This window comes from Manduca sexta, chromosome 22 (assembly GCF_014839805.1).
Source record: "Manduca sexta isolate Smith_Timp_Sample1 chromosome 22, JHU_Msex_v1.0, whole genome shotgun sequence".
Classification (NCBI taxonomy): Eukaryota; Metazoa; Arthropoda; class Insecta; order Lepidoptera; family Sphingidae; genus Manduca; species Manduca sexta.
This window is the reverse complement of record NC_051136.1, coordinates 8,736,025-8,759,056: the sequence shown is the minus strand read 5'-3', so window position 1 is coordinate 8,759,056 and position 23,032 is coordinate 8,736,025. Positions and strand designations below refer to the sequence as shown.

Here is a 23,032-nt window from a genome sequence, read left to right as displayed (position 1 = left end):
TTGGCGGTCGTGTGGGCCGTGACCAAGTACAGGGGCTATATCGAAGGGTCTTCAGTGGTCGTGAAGTCTGACCACCAACCGTTACGCTGGCTCATGAGCGTGAAGTCACCCAGCGGTCGCCTTGCTAGGTGGGCCCTGACCCTCCAGGAGTTCGACCTGAAGATCGAATACACGCCGGGGAGATCCAACGCTATCGCCGATACGCTTTCGCGACCGCCGTGCGGTGACGAGAGGAGCTGTGATCTTTGCTTCGCTGAAGTCGATCTACCGGCAAGGAGCCCTCGTGACGTTAGAGATAACCAACTCAAAGATCCTGCGCTCTTGGAGATTATAAAGGATTTGGAGGAACCCCAGGAACCGTTTAGGGGGAGAGGCTGGTCTGATAGAGGTTTCATTCTGTCCGACGGAATTCTGTATCGTTACGGACCAGAAGAAGAAGATGAAGAGACGGCATGTCTCGTAGTGCCCGAACATGAACGCAGCAAGGTTCTTGCTGATTACCACGATGCCGCCACAGCGGGTCATTTCGGCGTAGATCGTACGCTACATCGCCTGAGAGCTAGATACTACTGGCCGGGCATGAAACAGTCTGTGGCAGATTATATTAAACGATGCGTCGATTGTCAACGTTACAAGACGGATAATAGGAAGCCCGCTGGTTTGCTCCAAACGCCGGCCACTACCCGGCGCTTTGAAGTAATCGCCGTGGATCTCTTTGGCCCTTACCGGAAACAGCTGATAAGAACAAGTGGATCCTTATCGTTGAGGATACTTGCACTCGCTGGGTCGAACTATTCGCTCTGCGAAACGCTACCGGTCCCGAATGCGCCAAACTATTAGTCAATGAAGTCTTTCTACGATATGGTGTGCCGAGGCGCGTTCTCAGTGACAACGGCGTACAATTTGTTAGTGAGGTGGTACAACAGGTTTGTCATACGTTTGGTATAACTCAGTCGTTGACCCCGCGATACCACCCACAAGCGAATCCCGTGGAGAGGAAGAATCGCGACCTCAAGCCACAACTGTCGATTTTAGTGCGGCGCGATCACAAAGTCTGGGATACTCACCTAGCCGCTATCCGTTTCGCCATGAACTCCGTTATCACCAGCAGTACAGGTTATTCACCGGCGTACCTGACTTTCGGTCGCGAGATCCGCGCGCCTGCCGATGCCGTCACGGATATGAGAGCCATCATCGAGAGTGATAACGTGGTGACCGTGCTGACCCCATACCTGAAGAAGTTATCGTCCGTCTTACTGGACGCTCGAGACGTCCACGAGAAGAACCAAGCAATCCAGAAGCGAAACGCTGACGAACATCGTCGACCAGCCCCGACTACGCCGTCGGTGATCTTGTTCTCTTGAAGACACAAGGCGCGAATGACACCTGGCGCGGTCAGACACCTAAATTCATTCCTAGGAGGGACGGACCTTACAGGGTCAAGGAAATTTCGAGTCCTACAACGTATGTGCTAGAGCAAGTTGGTAGCTGCGAGTCTGTTGGTAGGTACCATGTCTCCCAATTGACCCCTTTCGTAGGCGATGCGGTTCCCCTGTGAAAGAAAAGAAAAGGAGAGGTAGGCCGAGGAAGGTAGTCGTCGCATAATCCATACACGGGACGTTTGTATGGATATGAGGGGGAGGATATAACGAGGCAGGTAGATAGGTACACGCGCATCGGCGCGGCCGCTAGTAAGTACGTCGCGAGCGCGCCATCACCCCCGCACTCCGCCACGTTTCTCCTACGACACCGTGCCGGTCCGCGCCAGTCGAGCGGGAACTTTCGTGAGTGCGCCCACGTCGTGTAGCTTTGCCACCGCGGCTCGCGCGCATACCCTATGTACTTACCGAATATTGTTTTAATGCGTATTGTATGTGCCCACTTATATATATATTGCAATAAATGTATAGTAACTGAATACCCGGTTATAATTGTATTTATAATTAAAATTATTATTAATCTCGTGATAGAAGTAGCAACGACTATATTTAAAATGAAATGTGAAGGGACAATTTAAGGTGTCAAGGGTAGACGATGGCGAGGCTTTGAACAGGGTTTTCGTAGACTAGTCGAGGAGACGGGGATTATTGGACCATACACTTTCAACTAAATAGATATTTTAAAACACATGACTTATCGAAGAGCGTGTATTGCAAGGAGGACATACGTAGATTGTTCTATTAATAATCCCTATTATAAGTTATTGCTAAAAAGTTAAAAGAAAAAAGGACTTCTGTTTGCAATATTAATTGCATACCCATTTCCTTTTAATTATGTAATAATATTTTGCTTACTACATCTAACTTGCTTCGGCAAGTATGTTTTGTATCTCCACTCTAAATTTATACAAACAGAAGTCCTCACTCTTTTTTTAACTTTTTACCAACAATTTAAAATATGGATTATTATAGAGAACAACCTATGAATATCCTCCATGTAAAAGTATTGTAAAATATGATGATGTAAATCATTATTAAACTAAACAGGCCATTTTTTAATGTCACCAATGTTTGTTAGTCGATTCATTTCTTTCCATCTTCATTCATAATCAACACGTATGGTTACAAATACAATCTTTCGACTACACTGAAAAATATTCTGACAATAAATATAAGAAATAGGTCAGGCTATGCCCGTACACCGCACGCAGGGACAGGTGTCTCGCTCTGTACCCACAATAAATAGCTATTTACCAGAGAGTGTGGCCGCGATGCCGCACCGACGCCGGAAGGTGTTCTCAATTTGTCGCTCCGAATGAGATTGTCGCCGCTTTCAGTATTAGGTAAGTGGCTTTCACATTTCACTTTACACGAGCCGATTTTGATTTATTTTAGCGGAATAAAAAAATCTAAGGTTATCTTTTAAAAATGGAATGACCTGTGTCAGCATCGAGCATACCACCTCAAAAATGCGGCGACATTGCAATGTCTATACAAATAGATGCGAAAGTTGGTATTGTTTTGCCAATTTATATACATTTAGCTATAACATAACATCAAAGCGGAGGTATAAAAACAGAAGTGTGAAAAAACGCTCATGAACTTAACGAGAAGAAGCAGAAAAAGTGTTACGTAGTACAAAATACAGTAAACTAACACTTAATTGTTGTAATTATGTTATGAAAAGTTTTTTTAGATATAATAAAATTTGTTTCCGTTATACTTTTATTTATTTATTTGCAATAAATATCTTGGTGGTTAAATATGTCGTTTTACAGTTTTGAATAATTGAAAACTGTACAATTGTATACATTTCGATTAGCTAGAAGCTATAGTAATACATATTACAATAGAAAATGTGTCCCTTAGCGCCTGCAACTAATATTTGTTCAGTTTGTCGCATCAATTATTTTCACTGGAACTTGTAACAATAATACAGGTCTTTTGTATGAAATTCTTAAAAGTTACTCCCATTACAATAACAGGTAATTCTATTTTCAATTTTTTATATTTAATAAGCTCTCCTAAAAAGTAAACAAAATATCTCTTAATACAAATATCATTTCATCCTTCGATTTTGATTTATACTAGAGTAAAATTGTTAAGTAGAAATGCAATACCTAATATAGATTCTACTGCTAGAAATATTTTAATTCATATAAAAAAGTATTCATCTTGGCTCTCCAGTGTTAAGAAAACACCAAAATAAGAAAAAAATAATCTTACTATGAAAAGTTTAAAAATATTAATATTACTGCAGAATTGTTGATCTACCCCCATAAGCAAACTAAATAGAATGATATTCCAATGTTCCAATTTTCAAACTATTCTTCTACCATCTGTTCTTATCTAATATCCAAATTTCAGCATATAACGTCGCCACACACTTGTTCAAATTTCTTGACGAAATCATTTAGCTCAAGTTTTTGGGGCGCGTCCCGGTCAACCTTCTTTGGGTACAACTAATTCCAAGCAAGTCATTTTAGAAAAACCCACACGAAGAGTTTTCGACCTGACCATTAAACCCAGAAAAAGAAACACTTAAAAATGTCGTTCATGTTGTGTACGACTACATCTGCATTATCTACTTTGTTTTCAGCAATTTATTTAGTTCGTTCAACAAACTATTTAGGCTAACTTTGGCCTTGGGCTTAAATGTTTCTGCCATTCTGCTAAATGCCTACAATCAATTGCATCCAATCCCATTTACGTCCAATTTTATTTCCGTGACAATATTTATAATATTATATTGTAATTAAACTACTTTTCGGATTCTATCGCGGTTTTTATATTTTTGTTTTCTACTGACGTTTCGAAGACTTTGCAGCCTTCATAGTCACGGGGGTACATAAAGGTTGCAAAGCCTTCAAACGTCGGGAAAAACTAAAATATAAAAAACCGCGATAAAATCCGAAAAGTAGTTTAATTTTAATGTCTAACATTCGCGTAAACATAAGAAATCATTATATAATATTGTTTCACAGCTACTATAGAAATAAAAATTCCTAATGTATCCAATTCCCCCGAGGCAATTCTTGTGCGCTCGTTCTCCACACCGAAAGCACGCCCATGCATCGGGGGACATTTGTCACAGCCCTAGTGTTGTAGAACCTCTTGTTCTAATATAATTTAAAAATTAAAAACATAAATGTCTTATGTCAACTCGTGTAAAACAAGTGCTCAATGATAAAAAACATTCTCTGAATTTATCCGTATTTTTCATTTCACGTATAGTATTTCATTATTTTTACTACAAATCGTTATCAGCACGAAGTTATCTTATTTAGAAGAAGATAATGATGGCAGGACCTGTAGGAATATTGAATGGAATTACTATGTTAAAAAATCGTGAAGGATATGCAATTTGGAAATTTAAAATGAGAATGTTGTTGATCCATGAAGAGTTGTGGAGTACTGTAAGTGGCTATGCTGACGATGACAAAACGCCTCCTGAGGTACGTTTCCGTAATGACCAAAAGGCTCTTTAAAAAATATGCCTAACGGTTGACGGTGGTGCTGTCACGCATGTCAGAACAGCTACAACGGCGAAAATGGCGTGGGATGCTTTGCAAACAGCGTTTGAAGATAAAAGCTTAGGCCGAAAGTTAGCACTAGAGCGGAAGTTATATAGGTATACTTTATCAGATTTTACAGGTTTAGAATCCTATATAATAGCTATAACAACGACCGCGCAGGATCTAGCTGATATCGGTAAGAAAATTGAAGATAGTTCGCTTGCTGCAATCATTCTAGGTGGTCTTACATCACGATATGAGCCCCTGATAATGGCTCTAGAGCACAGTAATATAGAAGTCACTAGCGAAATGGTGAAAACTAAACTATTGAGCGAAATGAGTAGAGAGACTGAACGTGATGTACCAGCGCTGCGCTCATTGCATAAGAAGGGTATAATATGCTATAAATGCAGAAAACCAGGGCATAAGTCTCCCAACTGTCCTCTTAAAAAGGATAAACCAAGTTTTGTTTATAATCAAAAGGAAGCAAAATGTGAAACGGGTCTTGTTGTGAATAATGAGGAAGAACGGGTAACGAATTCGAAGCAAGTTATCACTGAAATGTCTTTATCTGCACTAGAAAGTAAAGACTTTAATAGATGGATTGTGGATTCAGGTGCAACAGTTCATATGACTCCCCGTGCAGATTGGTTTATCAACTATCGTCCTATAGATGGAGGTACAATTACTGTGGCAAATGGAGAGAAGTTGGCAGCTATAGGCGTTGGTGATGTATCTATTGATACGAATAGTGGAGTCTGCAGAATAGCTGACGTCGTACATGTTCCACGCCTAAACTGCAATTTGCTATCAGTAAAGCAGGTTGTTGAAAAAGGTTTTTTAGTAATTTTTGATAAAAATGGTTGTAATTTTTATAAAACTGATGATGTATCTTATTTAAATAATGCTGCTTTTCATGGTTCTTATAGTGGTGGACTGGTTCATTTAGATTGTTCTGTTCGTTTACCACAAAATAATGCGTACATTGTTAATTCAGAGCTTTCAAAGTTTCAGCTTTGGCATAAGCGTCTTGGACATCTCTGCCGTATTGGTATGGACCTACTCAGAAAGGGTCTTGCTGTCGGCGTGAAGTACGTAGAAGTTGACAAAGAACCATGTATACCTTGTATTGAAGGTAAGCAAGCTAGGAAGCCCTTCAAGAGGCTGAAGTATAAGAGAGCTACATCAGCACTGGAATTAGTTCACACAGATGTTTGTGGACCGATGTCAACTACTTCATTCAAAGGCAATAAATATTTTATTATTTTTGTAGATGATTATACGCGTTTTATATTTGTTTATTGTATGAATTCTAAGACAGAAGTCATGTCAAAGTTTCTTACATTTCAATCACTTGTTGAGAGACAGACTGGTGCGAAAATTAAAATACTGAGATCGGATAATGGTACTGAGTATGTCAATAAAGAGATGGCGGCCTACTTAGATTCTCAAGGAATCCAACACCAAACAACGGTTCCATATAGCCCTCAACAAAATGGTGTTAGTGAACGTTGTAATCGCAGTATTATAGAAAAGGCTCGCGCTTTGCTGTCACATGGTTCGCTTTCTAAGGCATATTGGCAGGATGCAGTAGAAACTAGTGTTTATTTAAAAACCGGTCTCCTCATCGCGCAATTGAAGGTAAAACACCATTCGAAATGTGGTATGGGAGCAAACCTGACCTGTCTCATTTAAAGGTTTTTGGATGTAGATGTTTAGTTCATGTACCGTCATGTCATAGAACTAAGTTAGACATGAAAGCAACGGAACACATCTTTGTTGGATATTCAGATGATCCAAGAAGTTATTATTTCCGTAACGTGGAAACGCCACGAAGTTTAATTAAGTCAAGGGATGTTACATTTTTCGAAAATAATTTTACAGGACTGAAAGAGATGCCTGAAAATAATTTAAACCTTAGTTTTAATCCCAATGTTATTAATTTGTTATCGCAGATTTCATCATCTGATGCAAATCCATCTTTGTTGCCGGAAGAGCAAAATGACTTTGTGGATGCTGTTGATGATATTGATGACAACTCAGGTGATTTAGATCATTCATCTTCATTGCCATCAAGTGGTACTAATGATGAACCTTATGGTGGGTCTGAGTCAAGATATCCTCAACGAGAACGTAAGCCTCCAGATTATTTTTCATATAGTGCTCTTGTCGATGATATTCTGAATGATGATCCGAAAACGTTTAATGATGCAATATCTAGAGATAACAAAGATAATTGGATCTCTTCAATGAAAGAAGAATATAATTCCTTATTAAAAAAGGAAACTTGGATTTTGGTAAATAAACCAAGTCATAAATCCTGCATTCCATGTAAATGGGTTTATAAGCTAAAACGAGATGCTGATGGTAACGTAGTGAAGTACAAGGCTAGATTAGTTGCCAAGGGATTCACACAAATAGAAGGTGTAGATTACCATGAAACCTTTTCACCGGTTATACGCAACTCATCACTGCGAACCCTACTAGCTTTAGCAGTGCAGGAAGGGTACAAAGTTCGGCATATGGATGTCGACACAGCTTTCTTAAATGGTGACTTGGAAGAGGAAGTATATATGACACAACCTGAAGGTTTTGTTCGTAGAGGTGATGAGAATAAAGTCTGTTTATTAAGAAAATCTTTGTATGGTCTGAAACAGGCACCAAGAGCCTGGAATACAAAGTTCTGAGTCTAATGATTCATATCAAGCTCTAATTGGATCTCTCATGTTTTTGGCTGTTAACACGAGACCAGATATAGCTTACACAGTAAGTTATTTGAGCCAATTTAATACAAACAACGATCAGAGTCACTGGCGTGCTGCTAAGCGGTGTCTTCGCTATTTGAGTGCCACTAAAGATGTTGGTATAACTTAAAGGAAAGTGGAAGATTTTAAACTACAAGCTTATGCAGATGCAGATTGGGCAAATTGTCCAGTTGATCGACGTTCATACACTGGATTTTATTTCGAGTTCGCATGTGGTCCAATATCTTGGGAATCACGGAAGCAGCCTACTATTGCTTTATCTTCGGCAGAAGCCGAATACATGGCTTTAACTTCAGCCACTAAAGAAGCTTGTTTTATAAAACGTTTTGTCACTGAAGTAACTGGTAGATCACCAAATGTTGTTATTTTCTCTGATAGTCAAAGTGCGCAAAACTTGCATTGAATCCAGTCCATCACAATAGGACTAAGCACATTGATGTAAAGTTTCATTTTGTTAGGGAAAAAGTTAATGACAAGGTTGTAGAATTAATGTATATGCCTACAGATGAGCTACCTGCAGATTTGTTGACAAAGCCATTGGGTCCAATAAAGCATGTAAAATGCATGAAAGGCATGGGTATGAGTTAATATATAGTTATATATTAGTTTTATAAGAAACTGTATTTTACTATGTTGTTATTTTATGTTTTTAATTTATTAAGGGAGGATATGTTGTAGAACCTCTTGTTCTAATATAATTTAAAAATTAAAAACATAAATGTCTTATGTCAACTCGTGTAAAACAAGTGCTCAATGATAAAAAACATTCTCTGAATTTATCCGTATTTTTCATTTCACGTATAGTATTTCATTATTTTTACTACACCTAGGCACATAATCTAATGTGTATACCTCATGGTTGTAAGTACACATTGAGGCCTATGACGGACTCGCGAAATTTCCCTTCCTTTTCCGCTCGGCCCATCCTAAGATAGTCCCTTCTCCTGTCAAGTTTTCCTTCCTATTTTCTACTCCCAATTTTCCTCCAAGGCCCTACAGTCGCTAAGTGTAAAAAATGTATATAATTCTTTAATTTTGGGACCAGTCTGAAAATTTCTGCCAACCTTATTTTGATTTTCATAGTATGTCAGTTTATTTTATTGCACACAATATAAATATTTATCAATCATAAAAAAAACAGGACAATATGGTATTTCTGAGAATCAATCATTTTGGCCGGCATACCAATGCTATGTTTAATTGAATACATATTGTCCACTAATCAGGTATTACTGTGTTTTGGATACTCACAAAGTACATTACCAAAGTACATAAAGTAAAAACCGGTTTACAAACCGAATATACATTTCCAAATCTTTTCACAGGGGTCAGTCATTGGGTATAGCAAGGCGAGATCAAGTCTCTCGCCTCTTTAAACAATTTCTTCATTAGCTTTAGTGCTATAATTTTTAAATATGTACCAAAAAAATATTTTTTATATTTTTTTTATTTACGTTTCTTGTGATACGAAAACATTGAAGGTGAGTGAAACTGTGTTGTTAAAATATTTTGTGTTTATTTTGTTCAACCGAATGACTCGACAAAGCAAACTGCTCGCCTGATGGTAGTTCAATCAGAAACAATAACATCATCTAGAATATTGAGATTACAAAGCACTACCCTGCACGTCGTACTAATTCATTAGATATTAAGTCTCATAATGCTTGATTATAAAACTGCCGTTTGGGAGCAGATATAGATTTTTTTTTGATACCAATCAAAAGAACCCTTTGCATTTGCAACAACATATTATCACCTAGTCATTATTTCTAACTAAATAACAACCCTGCACTAAATTTAAAACAACTTGGAGTAGTTATTTAAGACTTCTAAAATGTAAATCTCTTTAAAACACGCTAATTAAACCATCTTTGTACATTAATGATTGATAAAGAAAAGTCGTTTGTGAGTGTATTTACGTAGAATTATATCTTTCGTTTACGAGACATTTGACCTATTCTAGTTATCAATTCCAGAATGTTCATCAAGTTCTATTAACATTTATTACTCTGCATATTTAATTACAGTTATCAAATAAGAAAAAAAATTTTTTTTTTCGAAAACATATGTGATAGAAATAATCAAAATCAAAATATCTATTTTGCATAATCTCTAATATTCCAAATAAACGCAATTTTTTTGATAGACACTTTAATATTTGTACTTGTGCATTTTATTTGTTTAGTTTTACAGTTATAGGTAGAAAAAAAAATCATAGCGAAGAAACCCAGGAAAGGAAAAATTAATAATTATCGTTGTAATTTCTTATGTTTTTCCAGCTTATGATATAAAAAAAACGATCGTAGGTCATACCTAAATAAGTTTATAATTATTTATATGTTATATACCTACACAAAATAAGGTAGTCGTATGATTCAAAACATTGTTGTTTTTTCTTAGAATGATAAAGTAATTTTTTCGCACGAAATGTTTTGCAAGCCGATTCTTTTTTTGTCTTTAGATGTGCTGATTGGAAACATGACATCACCAGATTTAAAAGAACCAGGATATGATATGATTGTTGACGTTACTAGAAGAGCCCCGTCTAGAACTGACCCATCTAACGTATATTCATATAATAAGGAAGATGGTCAACACAATGCTACTAACAAGACAGAATATTATATAAGTGAAAAATATTCTTATGATTATGAAAGACTAACTCCAATTAAGTCTGAAGACAGCGATAAACGACAAATCCCTTTATATGAAAATAGAAGACCATATCATGGTTTTACTAGAACAAATGATTTTTATACATTACCGCCAACACATAATAATGATCGAATACATCATGTAATGCCATATAAAAACCATGGAATTCACAGATACCCACCACCGAGTTGGGAAAGCCACCCTTATCGTCGTCCACCTCCCCCGCCGCCGCAATACCGACATCCACCACCTCAATATCGAGAAATATCATTCTATGATGAACGGCAAACGATGGTGTTACCTGGTTACAACAAATTACAATATAGAATGCCTCACCCACCATCCTACAGAAGACCCCCACCATCCTATCAAAGAAGGTGGCCACCTCCAACCTCTGATCGAGGTGGTCCAATATATGATGGAAGTCCACCTTTGCTACCACAATGGCACAAAGGCCCTCGGCCACCCTTTTCAGGCGAAGAAACTCTATCAAAAAGTTATGCTGACAGAGTCTTTGACTTTGAAACTCCGCCATCAATTTCATCATCACCACGTCGTGATACTCAATCTCAGCAATATTCAAAAAGTAATGATGATCTGTCAAAAACTCAACCTCCTTTAAAGAACAACCCAGAAAATAAATTACGACCAGTTATTGATCTGAATATTACTCGTAGCATGGAACAATCACCTGGATTAATTGCAAAAAAACATGAAGATAATCAGAGTAAGCAGAATTTTAATAAATTTGACAGTAATACAAAAGCGAATCACGGTATTGAAGAAGATGATGTTCAAAGCATAATTGACGTAGGGTTTAGTAATGATATAAATTATAAGATCCTTAATCATAATATCACAAGCGTAAAATCTAAAGAAGTCTCTCAGCAACCACCTGTTTATTCATTACTCCCAAATTTTTTTCAAGTCGTTCCAGTAACTCCTAAAAGCTGAACAGGTAGCTAAATGATTTTGATATTTAATAGATAAGGTAATTGATAATATCTTTGAATAAATTCAATATATTTAATATCTATTGGAAGTCTTTACACTAAAAGTTTAACAATAATTATAAAATATCATGTTGTTTGTTTATAAGAAATTGTAGCTCTTACCATCACAGGATTAATTTGCTCGTCTCGATTGAAAATGTGTGTTAATATTTATATTATGTATTTTGTATACAAGAAAAATATTAATAACTTTCTAAATTATAATTCTACGTGTGAATGTATAAAATTTGAATTAAAGTTAGCGAATATAATTATTATTTGAACAAATCAAACTTTATCTTTATTGTGTTATATGAATTAAATAATACACATAATAATATTTTAATATTTTACTAAAAATCAAATAAAAAATAGTTATGTTGAATTTATTAATCATGTTTTGTTTTTAATTATTTAGTCAAAATGTAGGTTTGCATCTACCATCCGCAGTACGCAAGAAGCCCGTGGCACAACCCCCTGCAAAGTTTTCTCTTCCTTCTTTTGTGGTCGTTGTCTCAGCAGTGTTTGCAGCAGTGGTTGTCGTGGTCGGTGCCTCTGTCGTAGGTGCCTTTGTGGTTATTTTAGGTTGCTCACGCCTTGGCGCAACATCTTGATCGTCATCTGGAAAAACTATCCTCGCTTCATTGCGCGTATCCGAATTTTCCAATTTAAATAACTTTCCCACACCACGCCCGGCATGATGCACCTTCTTGTGAATATCACCAAAAAATCCATTCAAATCTCCATTAACCGGACTAGAACAGCTAATTGCTAATATTGCAACGCACGAAACTATAAAAAATAACTTCATTTTGACGGCGTATTCTATGCGCTTACCCTAATAAATAATTTTCTCTTAACTGACTTCCACGAGGTATCTCAGCACAATGATAACTCCGAGACCTTTTAAAGTTTATCAGTAGTCAGTTACTTGTCGAATTCAGAGAAACGATAAAACGTCATTTATCGCACAGAAAAAATAATTCCAGACACTAAGATCTTAGTTTGTTATTCGTTCATTTTCCTGGTATCTTTATAGTCTGCATATAGTTGTATGTTGTTTTACCTAGAAATAAATAAGTGATTGAAATGAGAGACCCGAATAGTTATACAATATCGGTTATACGAAACGGAACAATATTATAAATCATTTTCAGTGATTATGTTAACAACAAGTTAATAACATATTTTTATTCATTTAAAAATTTAAATAGAATAATAATTGATCTGACAAGTAGGTACTTATATAATAACACTCACTTATATAAATATTTAGCATTAAAACCTTTGTCTGCAGTTCCCCAACGAGTCGCGTCTTTGGCCAAGCGGGCATTCCAATTCTGGTACTCTAATTATTTGTCCAGCTTGAACATTCTCGGTAGTTGTAGAAGTTGCCATTTTAAGTTTATCGTGAAAATTAAAAACCACACCCGTTTCTACTTGTAAACATGTACCTAATATTATGACAGTTATGAATAGCACAAATTTCGCGTCCATTTTGACGTAATCAATTGTGTGTACTACGCCGCAGTGTGATTCACTTACACATTACTGCCAAGGCTGCCTGCAGACGCCGCTGCTATCCAGATAGGTACCTTGGCTACACGCACTGTGGTTTAGTGGCACATCGATCATTTTACCTGCACTGTTATCGGGTGGTTTCGTGGTAAGATTATCTTCGACATAAGTTGCGTTAACTTGTGTTTCTTGCAAAATCGATTTTTTAAAATCTTTAAATGGATTTCCAAATACGTCTAGAATGTCTTGAATTAAGGTCGGCGCAGCTGAAGTGTATACAACTAAATTGAACACAATACTAAACACGAGTATAGGCACGAGCACAGATGTCATTTTACAAGACTACAAATGAAAATCAACTAGCTATACGATTATTAACGAACAATTGCCACTCAAGCGGCACAAATATGATAACGGGTATATTAGTGATTCAATATTTATATTGATAGTCCGCACTTTGTCCATATGACGATTAAAAATAGATGTTACCTTGTCACAAATCTGCAGATATGATATAAAAAGAGACAATGCCAGTTAACTATAGTTATTATATTAATGGTATATGAAAACAGGAAATACTACACGTCTTCTTAACAGTGAGTCTTGTATATATCGAGTCGCTCACCTCTTCGTATGAATTGACTGTACAAGATGATGTCATTTCACAAATGGTTTTATGACCATTTATCTTTGATACGTTCATATCTACAGTATAGATAACCCATCTAGATTTATATCATGAGTTAGTCATTTGTAAATGTAGAAATCACGAAATACCATTTTTTATTTAATATTAATACATATGTCAGTTCTAAAAAAATACTTAAAATAGACTGCACTCTAAACCAAGTGCTCTTATCGAATTCAGAAATATTTACTAGTGCGTCAAAAATGTATAAGTAAAAATATTAAATTAAACCATAACAATATATCAGATTTGAAACTTGAGGTAGGAAATTAAGTATATAAATGATTGTTAAATTTATAAAATCGAATGTAAATACGATTTTATAAATTAAACAGTCTTAAAATAATAAACTTGTTTCTATTAACTGTAAAGCGTTCTATGACCACAATTAAACAGATCCAAAATAAGTGAAAATGTAAATCGGAAATTATTAAAATGGTCAAAGAATTATTCCCAAATAATGTTCTTATCTCTTTTTATTCTACTTTCCTGTTCCTTTGATTGACCTACAATATTGTCTTCTAACATTGTCCACCCCTAACGACTGCGATTTTTTATTACGCCCGGCAATATACATCGTTATCTAATCTATAAAAACGAGTATAGCTTTTTATTAATTCAATATGAATAGTTTGCTTCTTCAACAATTCAAGAAATAAAAATTTAAAACAAATCATTATGTAAACCAGCTTTTGTTTATTGATTAGGCTAGTGACAAAAGTTTAAAAGTATCCTATGTCCTTTTGTTCCTATTCATGCTTTGTAAGTAAAAAATTACATCAAAATCGGTTTAATGATTTTGCCATAAAAGCGTTACAGATAGAGTTACGTTACAATAATAATACTTATTAGTACGAAAAAATAGATAGTATTGTGAATTTCAAATTCAAATTTTAACTTTTATTTTGTCACTAATGTAGTTTTTTTAATTGTGTCGCAATTTTAAATACAACTTCGTTGTTTCTGCAATATGATAAACGAAGGAATTTTTAATAATCTAAATGGGCGCCATAGCATAGACCATAGAAGATAAATATATTTATACTAGTGCACTGTAAGTAAATATGCTGGGCACATAGCGTTTTTTAATTACATAAGTTTATTGTATACCTAGCCATTAACTCATTAGGCAATGCAAATTTGATAAGAGTTTTAATTTCTGTAATATCTTTAATTAATTTTGTAATCTACTAGACAGCTTAGCTGTAGTATTATTTAAGACACAAATTAGTAGCAACTACGATTGTAGATAAAATTTGGATTACCTCTAATTAATTATAAGCCCTATATTGATATAATAGTATATTTGATAATTTATTATGATGTTATGAGGCATTACCGATATCCATCAATTATAATTATTTAAAACTAGCTTTGGCTCCATCCGCTTTAATGCCTTCTCCCTGAATAAAATCTCCACTATAAACTATTCCAAGAAAACTTCCTAGTAGGCTACACGTTAAGCTCCGACTTCTGCTTGCCAAACATCCAAATAATATTACAAATTTTCATATTTCTAAAATAAAGACAAGTATACAAATGCTATTGGTTCAAACCCAAGGGCACACAACCCGACTTTTAAAAAAAAATTGTGTGTTTTCTTTGTGAGTTAGCTTTTTTTAACGATGCAAGAAAACATCATTAGGAAAACTGCATACCTGAGAAATTCTTTATAGGACTTTTGAGAGTGTATGAAGTCTACCAATCCGCATTAGGCCAGCGGGGTGGACTAAAGCCTTATCCCTCTCTGTAGAAAAGAGGCCCGTACCCAGTATTGGAACAGTATAATATATAATACAAGCCGGACATTATTATATTATTTTATACAAATGCAGTATTCCATAAAACAAGTAAAACTAAAATTAGATTTAAATTTTACTTTACATAATACAAACATATTTATTTTTCTATTATGAACGATAAAGAGCACTTATAGTTCATCGCAAAACTCTCGTTAGTAGCCCGCAATACAAGCACGCTTCAGTGATTTCATTCCTCTGCTCTTGTTTGGACAGTGGATAGATAGCTAATTTTATAACAACAATAAAACTGTCCAATTACACCTAAATCAGATGGTTATTTCTTTACACAAATATGCTCGTACTTAACCATAAAAATTTACTTCAGAGAGGAATACACAAGTGCTAAGTACATAACTCTAGTCATATTGTGCTAAGTTATGATATAAATTCAATGTTTTCCAAATCTAAAATACGTAGGCCCCACCAAATATTCTTTGATGTGATTCAACAAAAAGAGCTCATGTATGGTGCGTGAGCGCGAATGGCATTTCGTGATTAAAATACCTATCTCAGGACAACGTTTTAATTACACTGTGTGTGTCAACAGTTATTTACAATATTCCATCAAAAAGATTCCATTTAAAATATTTTACAGCCTACCTTCAAAAATATGATTTTGGTTCGCGACCGAAAATATTTATAGTCTGTTTAATAATTAGACTGAAATACAAAATAAATAAGAAGTAAATGACACGTTTTTATTTTTTATTACAAATACTTGATGAAACAAAATAGTACACCTACTCATTATAATTTGCATCGATCTTCATCTCTGAACATAATCTAAAAGGTATAAAACTTACATATTCACTATAATTTAAAAAAAATATATATTCAATGCGTGCTGCCAGGGTTGAATGACTTATATATTACACGGATCAAAAACATTGTACTTTCATAAAACCTAATGACAAAGTAATCGCTAAGGGTGGCTATAAACAGTAACAACATCATCCATAATTTTGAATTTCAAATCTGTGCCCAGGCACAGATGAGTTCGGAACTGGTCCTGAACTCATTTCATCATGACACATTGAACATTGAGTCTTATAATGCCCAGTATAGAATTGGCTACAAAGTTTTTCCAACCGAATCGTAATATGTTACATACATACAGAAGGTTAATAAAATTATTCCATCTAAATCATATAAAGACAAAATAGATTAAATGTTACACTTACAATTTAAAAACATAAAACATGTACTGGTAGAGGAATTATGCGTTTATTCTTAAATATCTGGTTTACTGCTAAAGTCGATTCGATTTACATTATGGTCGTGTTAAAAATTCATTTTTTTCTTGTTGACATTCCTTCAGTAATTAATATTATTATACCATGTTGATACTACTGTTATATTTTAATTACATTTTCTTATTTACGCAGTCACACACAGGGAAATTTGTATGGGTCCTTATCTTCTTCTCCAGTAGATTTTTCAATAAGCAATTTTCAATCATACGTTTCATTAACAATGTTTCTTTTGTAGATGTTTGCCTTTTTTGTGCTGCAAAAAGATAATCTGTATCAATTAAGTACTACTTATTTTTCGCGCTACGTATACGCAAAAAGCACGCAGTAACGCATTCAGTTAATAATCTAAAACTACGCAAAACAATATCTGAGAAGGACATAACTAAAGTCATTGACCGTAATAATTATTTTAAAATAGATTCATTGAAAATAAACATACTTTGCTTAAGTATTCATTGTATTTAAAGTAAACGTACTTAATGAATATAATATAAAAAATTGTGACGGGACAACATATTTTCAAATACAAACAAAATATTCATGAAAATCCTAAATATAGATAATTATATAAATATTAAACTAGCAATTTTTTACAGTTACCACAGGCGAATTTTACTGGATTTGCGTGAAGAAAGATGAGTTTTGTAAAGAAATGTAGAGACTTGTAAACTTACGTGATGTTTATTGTTATCGTCGTCGTCTATACAATTATTTTCATCTTCTTCCGATGATGAAGAAGAAGAGGAAGATGATGATGATGATGAAGAATCATCGTTGCTTTTACCATGATCCTGAAAGAAGTTAACTTTTATTTGAGTACAAATCTCGATAATTAATCACACACGAGGTTGCTACAAAAATATTCTTTATTGAACAATTTTGAAAAATAAACATCATTGAATCAAACATTATTGATAAAATCACTCTAATATTTCTGTAAAAATGCTCCGAGTCCATAATATCTGTTAAAGTGGAAATAAAATAATAAAACATGGCTGAAGTTGGGGAAACAGTTTCATCATTATTGCTCATTAGAGCCGCAATTGAGGCTCGCTTGAAGAAACTCGCCGTAACGCGAACATTCTCCAAACAAATTGGAGTGTTTCATTGCATTTCATAACTATGTAGATGCATGATTTAATGGTTCTAACTCTATTATTCTTACTTTTGTAGTACGTTGACGTCAAACTTGAAAGGCGGCTTGCATGTTCTGGAGTTAATTTATGTAACTCCCAGTTAACTCTTAACGCAAGGTGGAATTACTGCTTTTTCTTCCAATGCCAAAAGTTACAACTAAACTATAGGTTAAATAATTAATATCGTACCCGTCGAGGTTAGGGATTTAAATTTCTATCTTTGGGTTAAAATGCCAAAATTGTGGAGGCGTGCAAGTTAGTGTTGTTTGTATGTTTGAATCGAAATAACACTGTTTCTAAGAATTTTGTCTACTAGAATATTGGAGTTTGGAATAATACAACTCACGTTTTTGCAGTCATCATCTTCTTCTGATGACGATGATGATGATGACGATGAGGATGAAGATGAAGAGGACGAAGAACTATCACAATTACTCTTCCTTTTCTGGAAAAATGTTTTTACTCATTAAAATATATGAGACAATATTGTAATATTATTTGTATGAAAAAAACTATAGAGGTTAAAAAACTAATTTATAAAGAATGCTTAGACATTACACCTCTTTAATTCTCAATTGGTATAATGACATCTTACAGTAAGTATTCGGGTGTACCATTGCCAGACAAAAATAATAAAATTTATAGTTAAAACTTTGAAAAAATCCCTAACGAGATGACTCAAGGCACAATTCCCAGAATAAAGCAACTTAAGACACTTAAGGATGTTTTGCAACTCCAACCAGCTGAACTGACGCCGAGTTGTTTCTGGGAACTGAAGAACGAGAACCGGCCCAAAAGCATTTTAGACTTATTCCCGGAGTTTAATATATCCAATTCTTTTTTCTTTATTATTAATTGTTTAACAGTCATAACATTAATCTTCAGTTAACGTATTGGGATACAAAGAAACGAGCCCTTCAAATAATGAACATACAAATGGAGACTACGGACGACAAACCCTTAATTTTTAAAAACACATAGCCAGAAAGCCCTTAAAAATATTATATTTATTAACTCTAAAACAGAATTTAGATTAAATTTCAATCCCCTGTAAAAATTTAAAACGCTATGCTCATCAGTTACTTTGATTTCATGACCAGCGACAATTAGTGAACATGCAGATTTTTCGCAGCAAACTATTTGTCACCATGTCACTACAGAGAACGCCAGTCTTGTATAATACTCTGACTTCTTGACAAAAAGTCACTGTAACAAAAAATATTCAGCGATCCTTAAAGGACCCTTTTAACTATATGTTAAGTAACGATATAAATATATAGATTCCATATATCTAAACTATATTATATTTAATCGTGTAGCAAAATAATTATAAAGGCACTTACGTACTAAAATAATATACATGCTTTGCCTTGATCTGTCCTAAATACCGTATCGTATATTTACAAACATGTTTATCAAATGACTTAGGAATGTTATATAAACATTTTGCACGTTATAGAGATAATGCACATCGTTCGCGAAAAAATACGTATACGGTATACCTACCTATTTTATTACACCTTAAAAAAATTGTTTATATAAATAATCAAAAATACTTCATTTCAGTAAAGTTAAACGATAAATGTCAACTTGGGAATCTACATTCTAATTAATACCACCCGTATAAGCGGCAAAATAGGATGATAGGTTAAAATTATTCTTGGTTTGTTCAAAGCAATCCCTCTCAAGTCCGTAATATAATTAATATTTAAAATAGACAATGGTGATAATTTTTATAAAAATATGGCTGACAAAAAACATATAAATATAAATTAAAAAAAACGGCTCTAAAAATTTATCAAAAACAATTGTTTCTAAAAAGACAAAGAAATACTTTATATAAATAGAGGTCTTTGATCAACGGTAGTACTCTATAGCTCAAGAAAAAATTAAATCAATAAATAATACATTAACATTGCTAAAGTAATGTGTATAACTACGTTACATATATCCATAAACCATTTTAAAGTTGATTTTTTTGTTCATTTGGTAGGATCGTGCTAATCTTTAGAACAACAGATCTGATTTTTTTTAGAAGCTACATTATTTATTTATTTATTTATTACACTTTATATACAAAGATGATAAAGGCGGACTTAATGCCGAAGTCATTCTCTACCAGTCAACCTTTAGGTGGTGCAGAGACTAAAGAGGTAGGTGTACACAACGAGAGAAGGTAGTGGACAGAACATTAACAAACAAGACTGAAATCAATTAAAAATATAAAAGATACGTCATATAAATATACCCACATACATACATACATACGTATTATTATTCTTTTATGCTAGAGCTTAATTTTATCCGGGTACGTAAAAAAGGTAACGTTAACTAGAAATCTGTTTGATTACCAACCTCATCGCTGTCATCATCACACTTTGAATGATGATCGCTGCCCCTGTAAGAACATTGCCATTTAAGATATATTAGGTATTCAAGTTGAATTACCAATCATACAAATTAACATATGCTTTATAAGTACAGCAAATATGCAAGGCCGTCTTAGTTTTCAAAGGTAGATTAGTTATAAACACGAGGCATAAACGTGGATTGAACTCACGATCATAATTATAAATGGTGAGAAAGTTTACAAACCTTATTATTATGAACATGGCAAGACAAAAAAAAAGAAAGTGAGCTGCAAGTTGCATCACTGCAGTAGCAAATAACATTATAAGGGCTAAATATATAATATTATTATGGTCTTTCCTGTAATCCTGATATTTACTTTCAGAAACTTACTTTGAGCATGACCTTGCTTCCACCATTGCGACGAATGTTATTACAAGAAGGACTATTAGAATTATGCTTCTCATATTTAATTGTATTGTTTTGTACCTAAAAGAATACATTCATATCAACATTGTAAACAAATGAAAATTTGTAATATGTGCAAAAAATATGGCTTGACTTTTACGTGACCATGTCCGATTTACGTGACAACGTCTAGGATGAAATTATGGACTAAAATCACTCAATAAATAAGACTTAAACTCATACGTATAGGATTTGGAGCTCACGTTTCGACTTAAAAAAAATAATTTTGCAAAACATATAGTTAATGTTAGTTTTAAGTCCCAGTGGTAAATTTAATTCTGCAAATTTTAATAGAAATTACAATCATGTCCAGAATGCTTTTAAAATCATAAGCCGAACCACGAGCACACTTCCCAGATCAGTCACTTGATCTTATGTGGTCTCTATAGCCCATGAATATTAGAATGATCACAGATGCACTGTCGGACGTTAAGTTATGGAAAACGGTGCGCGTTGTTGCACTCTCAATCGTAATGCTTAAGTCGTCGTAGTAGCAAATAGTCCATTGAAATGTTACATTTTTTAGGCCTTACCTTGCGTTTTTTAGAGGACGCAATTTTATTGTTTTTAAGTGTAGGGGGGGTCAGCCTAAAGCTAAAACCAAGTTTGTGGGGTCGCCACCCTTGTCCCACGGCCGCCATCTTGAAAATAGGGGTTGAAATGGTTTTTACGATGTATCTCTTAAACTATTTATCTGACAAAAAAAATTATAAACATTTTTTGTTGCAAATTAAATTCTCTACAACTTTGGTCCAGTAACTTTTTGTCGTAGAACTATAAATAAAAAAGTTATAAGCAAAAATGTTAAGAAATTCAATGTTAAGCAATGTCCATTGCAACGTCATCAGAACGTGTGTTTATAAGGTTCATAATACTTTTTTTTGTACTCTCATTACGTACAACACAAACCCGCGGTTGTCGGCTTGTACCCGAATTACTTGGATCCTGAATCGCTTTGGCACAGATGAAGCAATTATTCACAAAAACAATTTTTTACGAACTGTGTCGGAAGTTACTGTACATATTGCGTGTTATTGTTATTACGTGGACAATCGAACCGATAATGTTGTTCGTCGTCGCAGCAGCAGCTCCAGTAGTTTATCGTCAGTTTCAGAAGCTCCAGAGCCAGACTTTGATTTTGTGAACAATTGCTTCATCTGTGCCAAAGCGATTTAGGATCCAAGTAATTCGCGTACAAGCCGACAACCGCGGGTTTGTGTTGTACGTAATGAGAGTACAAAAAAAAGTATTATGAACCTTATAAACACACGTTCTAATGACGTTGCAATGGACATTGCTTAGCATTGAATTTCTTAACATTTTCGCTTATAACTTTTTTATTTATAGTTCTACGACAAAAAATTACTGGACCAAAATTGTAGAGAATTTAATTTGCAACAAAAAATGTTTATAATTTTTTTTTGTCAGAAAAATAGTTTAAGAGATACATCGTAAAAACCATTTCAACCCCTATTTTCAAGATGGCGGCCGTGGGACAAGGGTGGCGACCCCACAAACTTGGTTTTAGCTTTACGCTGACCCCCCCTACACTTCAAAAAAATAAAATTGCGTCCTCTAAAAAACGCAACCCCAAATGTAACTTTTCAATGGACTAAAACCATTTCATGAGTTTGTTTTTCATGACGTAATACCTCACGTAGCAATAGTACTGTCAGTTAAGAAGGCTCTTTGATGCTATAGATAAATACCTACGGCAAAATCATAGCACTACTTTAAATTTTTGTAAAGAACTTGAATTTTTATTGCCTTTATTTTGAACTGTACTGTAAAATCGTACCTTTTAAATAAAAAAATCTAAGTAGGTAAATAAACTTGTGTATGATTAAATATAAGTACTTAAATATTCAATTGGTAATGTGCTCGTACATTTTACAAGGTCTATTAATATAAGACCGAGGTTTGGTGTTTTTAAAGAAAGCCTATCTGAGTCCAACCCCTAAGGATTTGAGATTTTAATCACATATCCGCCAATCAAAACTGCATAATACGGTATGTAGGTACATACAAGTTATATATATAAATAGAAAATCCGATATTGTTGGAAGTTGAAACTATTTACTTACAAGTACACGCAATATTTTATTGCACGGATGTTCACCGACCCAATGACTTACACCGACTGAATCTCAATATAAATTAGGACATTATAGATTGTTGTGGCGTAAATTAACATCAGGTCAAGCAGATAAGAAATTCTATCAAAGACAGAATAGTGTCAAAGCCGTTTAATATAAACAAACATTTGTAATAAATGGTAAATTAATATTCAGGGATTTTTTGTCGTTGGTTGTGTTTTTCTGGTAGTTAGTGTTTGATTAATCATGGGTTTTAATATGTACTTAATTGTTAGTGTTTATGTTTGATTGTTGGTGATACTTAGTGTTTGATTGTTATTGTTTAATTATATCAAATTGTTTACGTTTTTTTATTG

General features: G+C 34.3%; 3 protein-coding genes across 4 annotated transcripts; 1 reads left to right on the top strand and 2 right to left on the bottom strand.

Moving 5' to 3' along the window:
• The first annotated feature begins 1,555 nt into the window (after positions 1-1,555).
• LOC115453451 (extensin-2-like) lies at positions 1,556-11,625 on the top strand. 2 transcript variants are annotated; one of them, XM_030182144.2, is made up of 2 exons: positions 1,556-2,782; positions 10,181-11,625. In XM_030182144.2, exons 1-2 carry the CDS (start codon positions 2,755-2,757, stop codon positions 11,326-11,328), a joined length of 1,176 nt encoding a protein of 391 aa, XP_030038004.1. In that variant the 5' UTR covers positions 1,556-2,754; the 3' UTR covers positions 11,329-11,625. The 2 variants fall into 2 exon arrangements, with proteins under 2 accessions (XP_030038004.1, XP_030038005.1); XM_030182145.2 differs by lacking the exon at positions 1,556-2,782 and adding an exon at positions 9,054-9,200.
• Positions 11,626-11,701: 76 nt separating this feature from the next.
• On the bottom strand, positions 11,702-13,255 carry LOC115453453 (growth-blocking peptide, long form). Its single transcript, XM_030182147.2, has 2 exons — positions 12,627-13,255; positions 11,702-12,432 (listed from the first exon to the last, which is right to left on the bottom strand). Exon 2 carries the CDS (start codon positions 12,175-12,177, stop codon positions 11,785-11,787), a length of 393 nt encoding a protein of 130 aa, XP_030038007.1. The 5' UTR covers positions 12,178-12,432; positions 12,627-13,255; the 3' UTR covers positions 11,702-11,784.
• A 2,785-nt stretch (positions 13,256-16,040) lies between these two features.
• Positions 16,041-22,794, bottom strand: LOC115453452 (uncharacterized G-patch domain protein DDB_G0278987). Its single transcript, XM_037441285.1, has 6 exons — positions 22,665-22,794; positions 20,506-20,601; positions 20,119-20,161; positions 18,110-18,208; positions 17,302-17,418; positions 16,041-16,880 (listed from the first exon to the last, which is right to left on the bottom strand). The coding sequence occupies exons 2-6, from the start codon at positions 20,577-20,579 to the stop codon at positions 16,842-16,844; spliced, it is 372 nt and encodes a 123-aa protein (XP_037297182.1). The 5' UTR covers positions 20,580-20,601; positions 22,665-22,794; the 3' UTR covers positions 16,041-16,841.
• Positions 22,795-23,032: the final 238 nt, after the last annotated feature.

Coding starts and splice junctions, on each gene's coding strand:
- LOC115453453 (XM_030182147.2), bottom strand. CDS start 12,177: ATGAAGTTATTTTTTATAGTTTCGTGCGTTGCAATATTAGCAATTAGC.
- LOC115453451 (XM_030182144.2), top strand. CDS start 2,755: ATGAGATTGTCGCCGCTTTCAGTATTAG. Junction 2,783..10,180: donor GTCGCCGCTTTCAGTATTAG/GTAAGTGGCTTT, acceptor TTTTGTCTTTAG/ATGTGCTGATTGGAAACATG.
- LOC115453452 (XM_037441285.1), bottom strand. CDS start 20,579: ATGAGAAGCATAATTCTAATAGTCCTTCTTGTAATAACATTCGTCGCA. Junction 20,162..20,505: donor GAAGCAAGGTCATGCTCAAA/GTAAGTTTCTGA, acceptor ATGTTCTTACAG/GGGCAGCGATCATCATTCAA. Junction 17,419..18,109: donor AAGATGATGACTGCAAAAAC/GTGAGTTGTATT, acceptor AACTTCTTTCAG/GATCATGGTAAAAGCAACGA.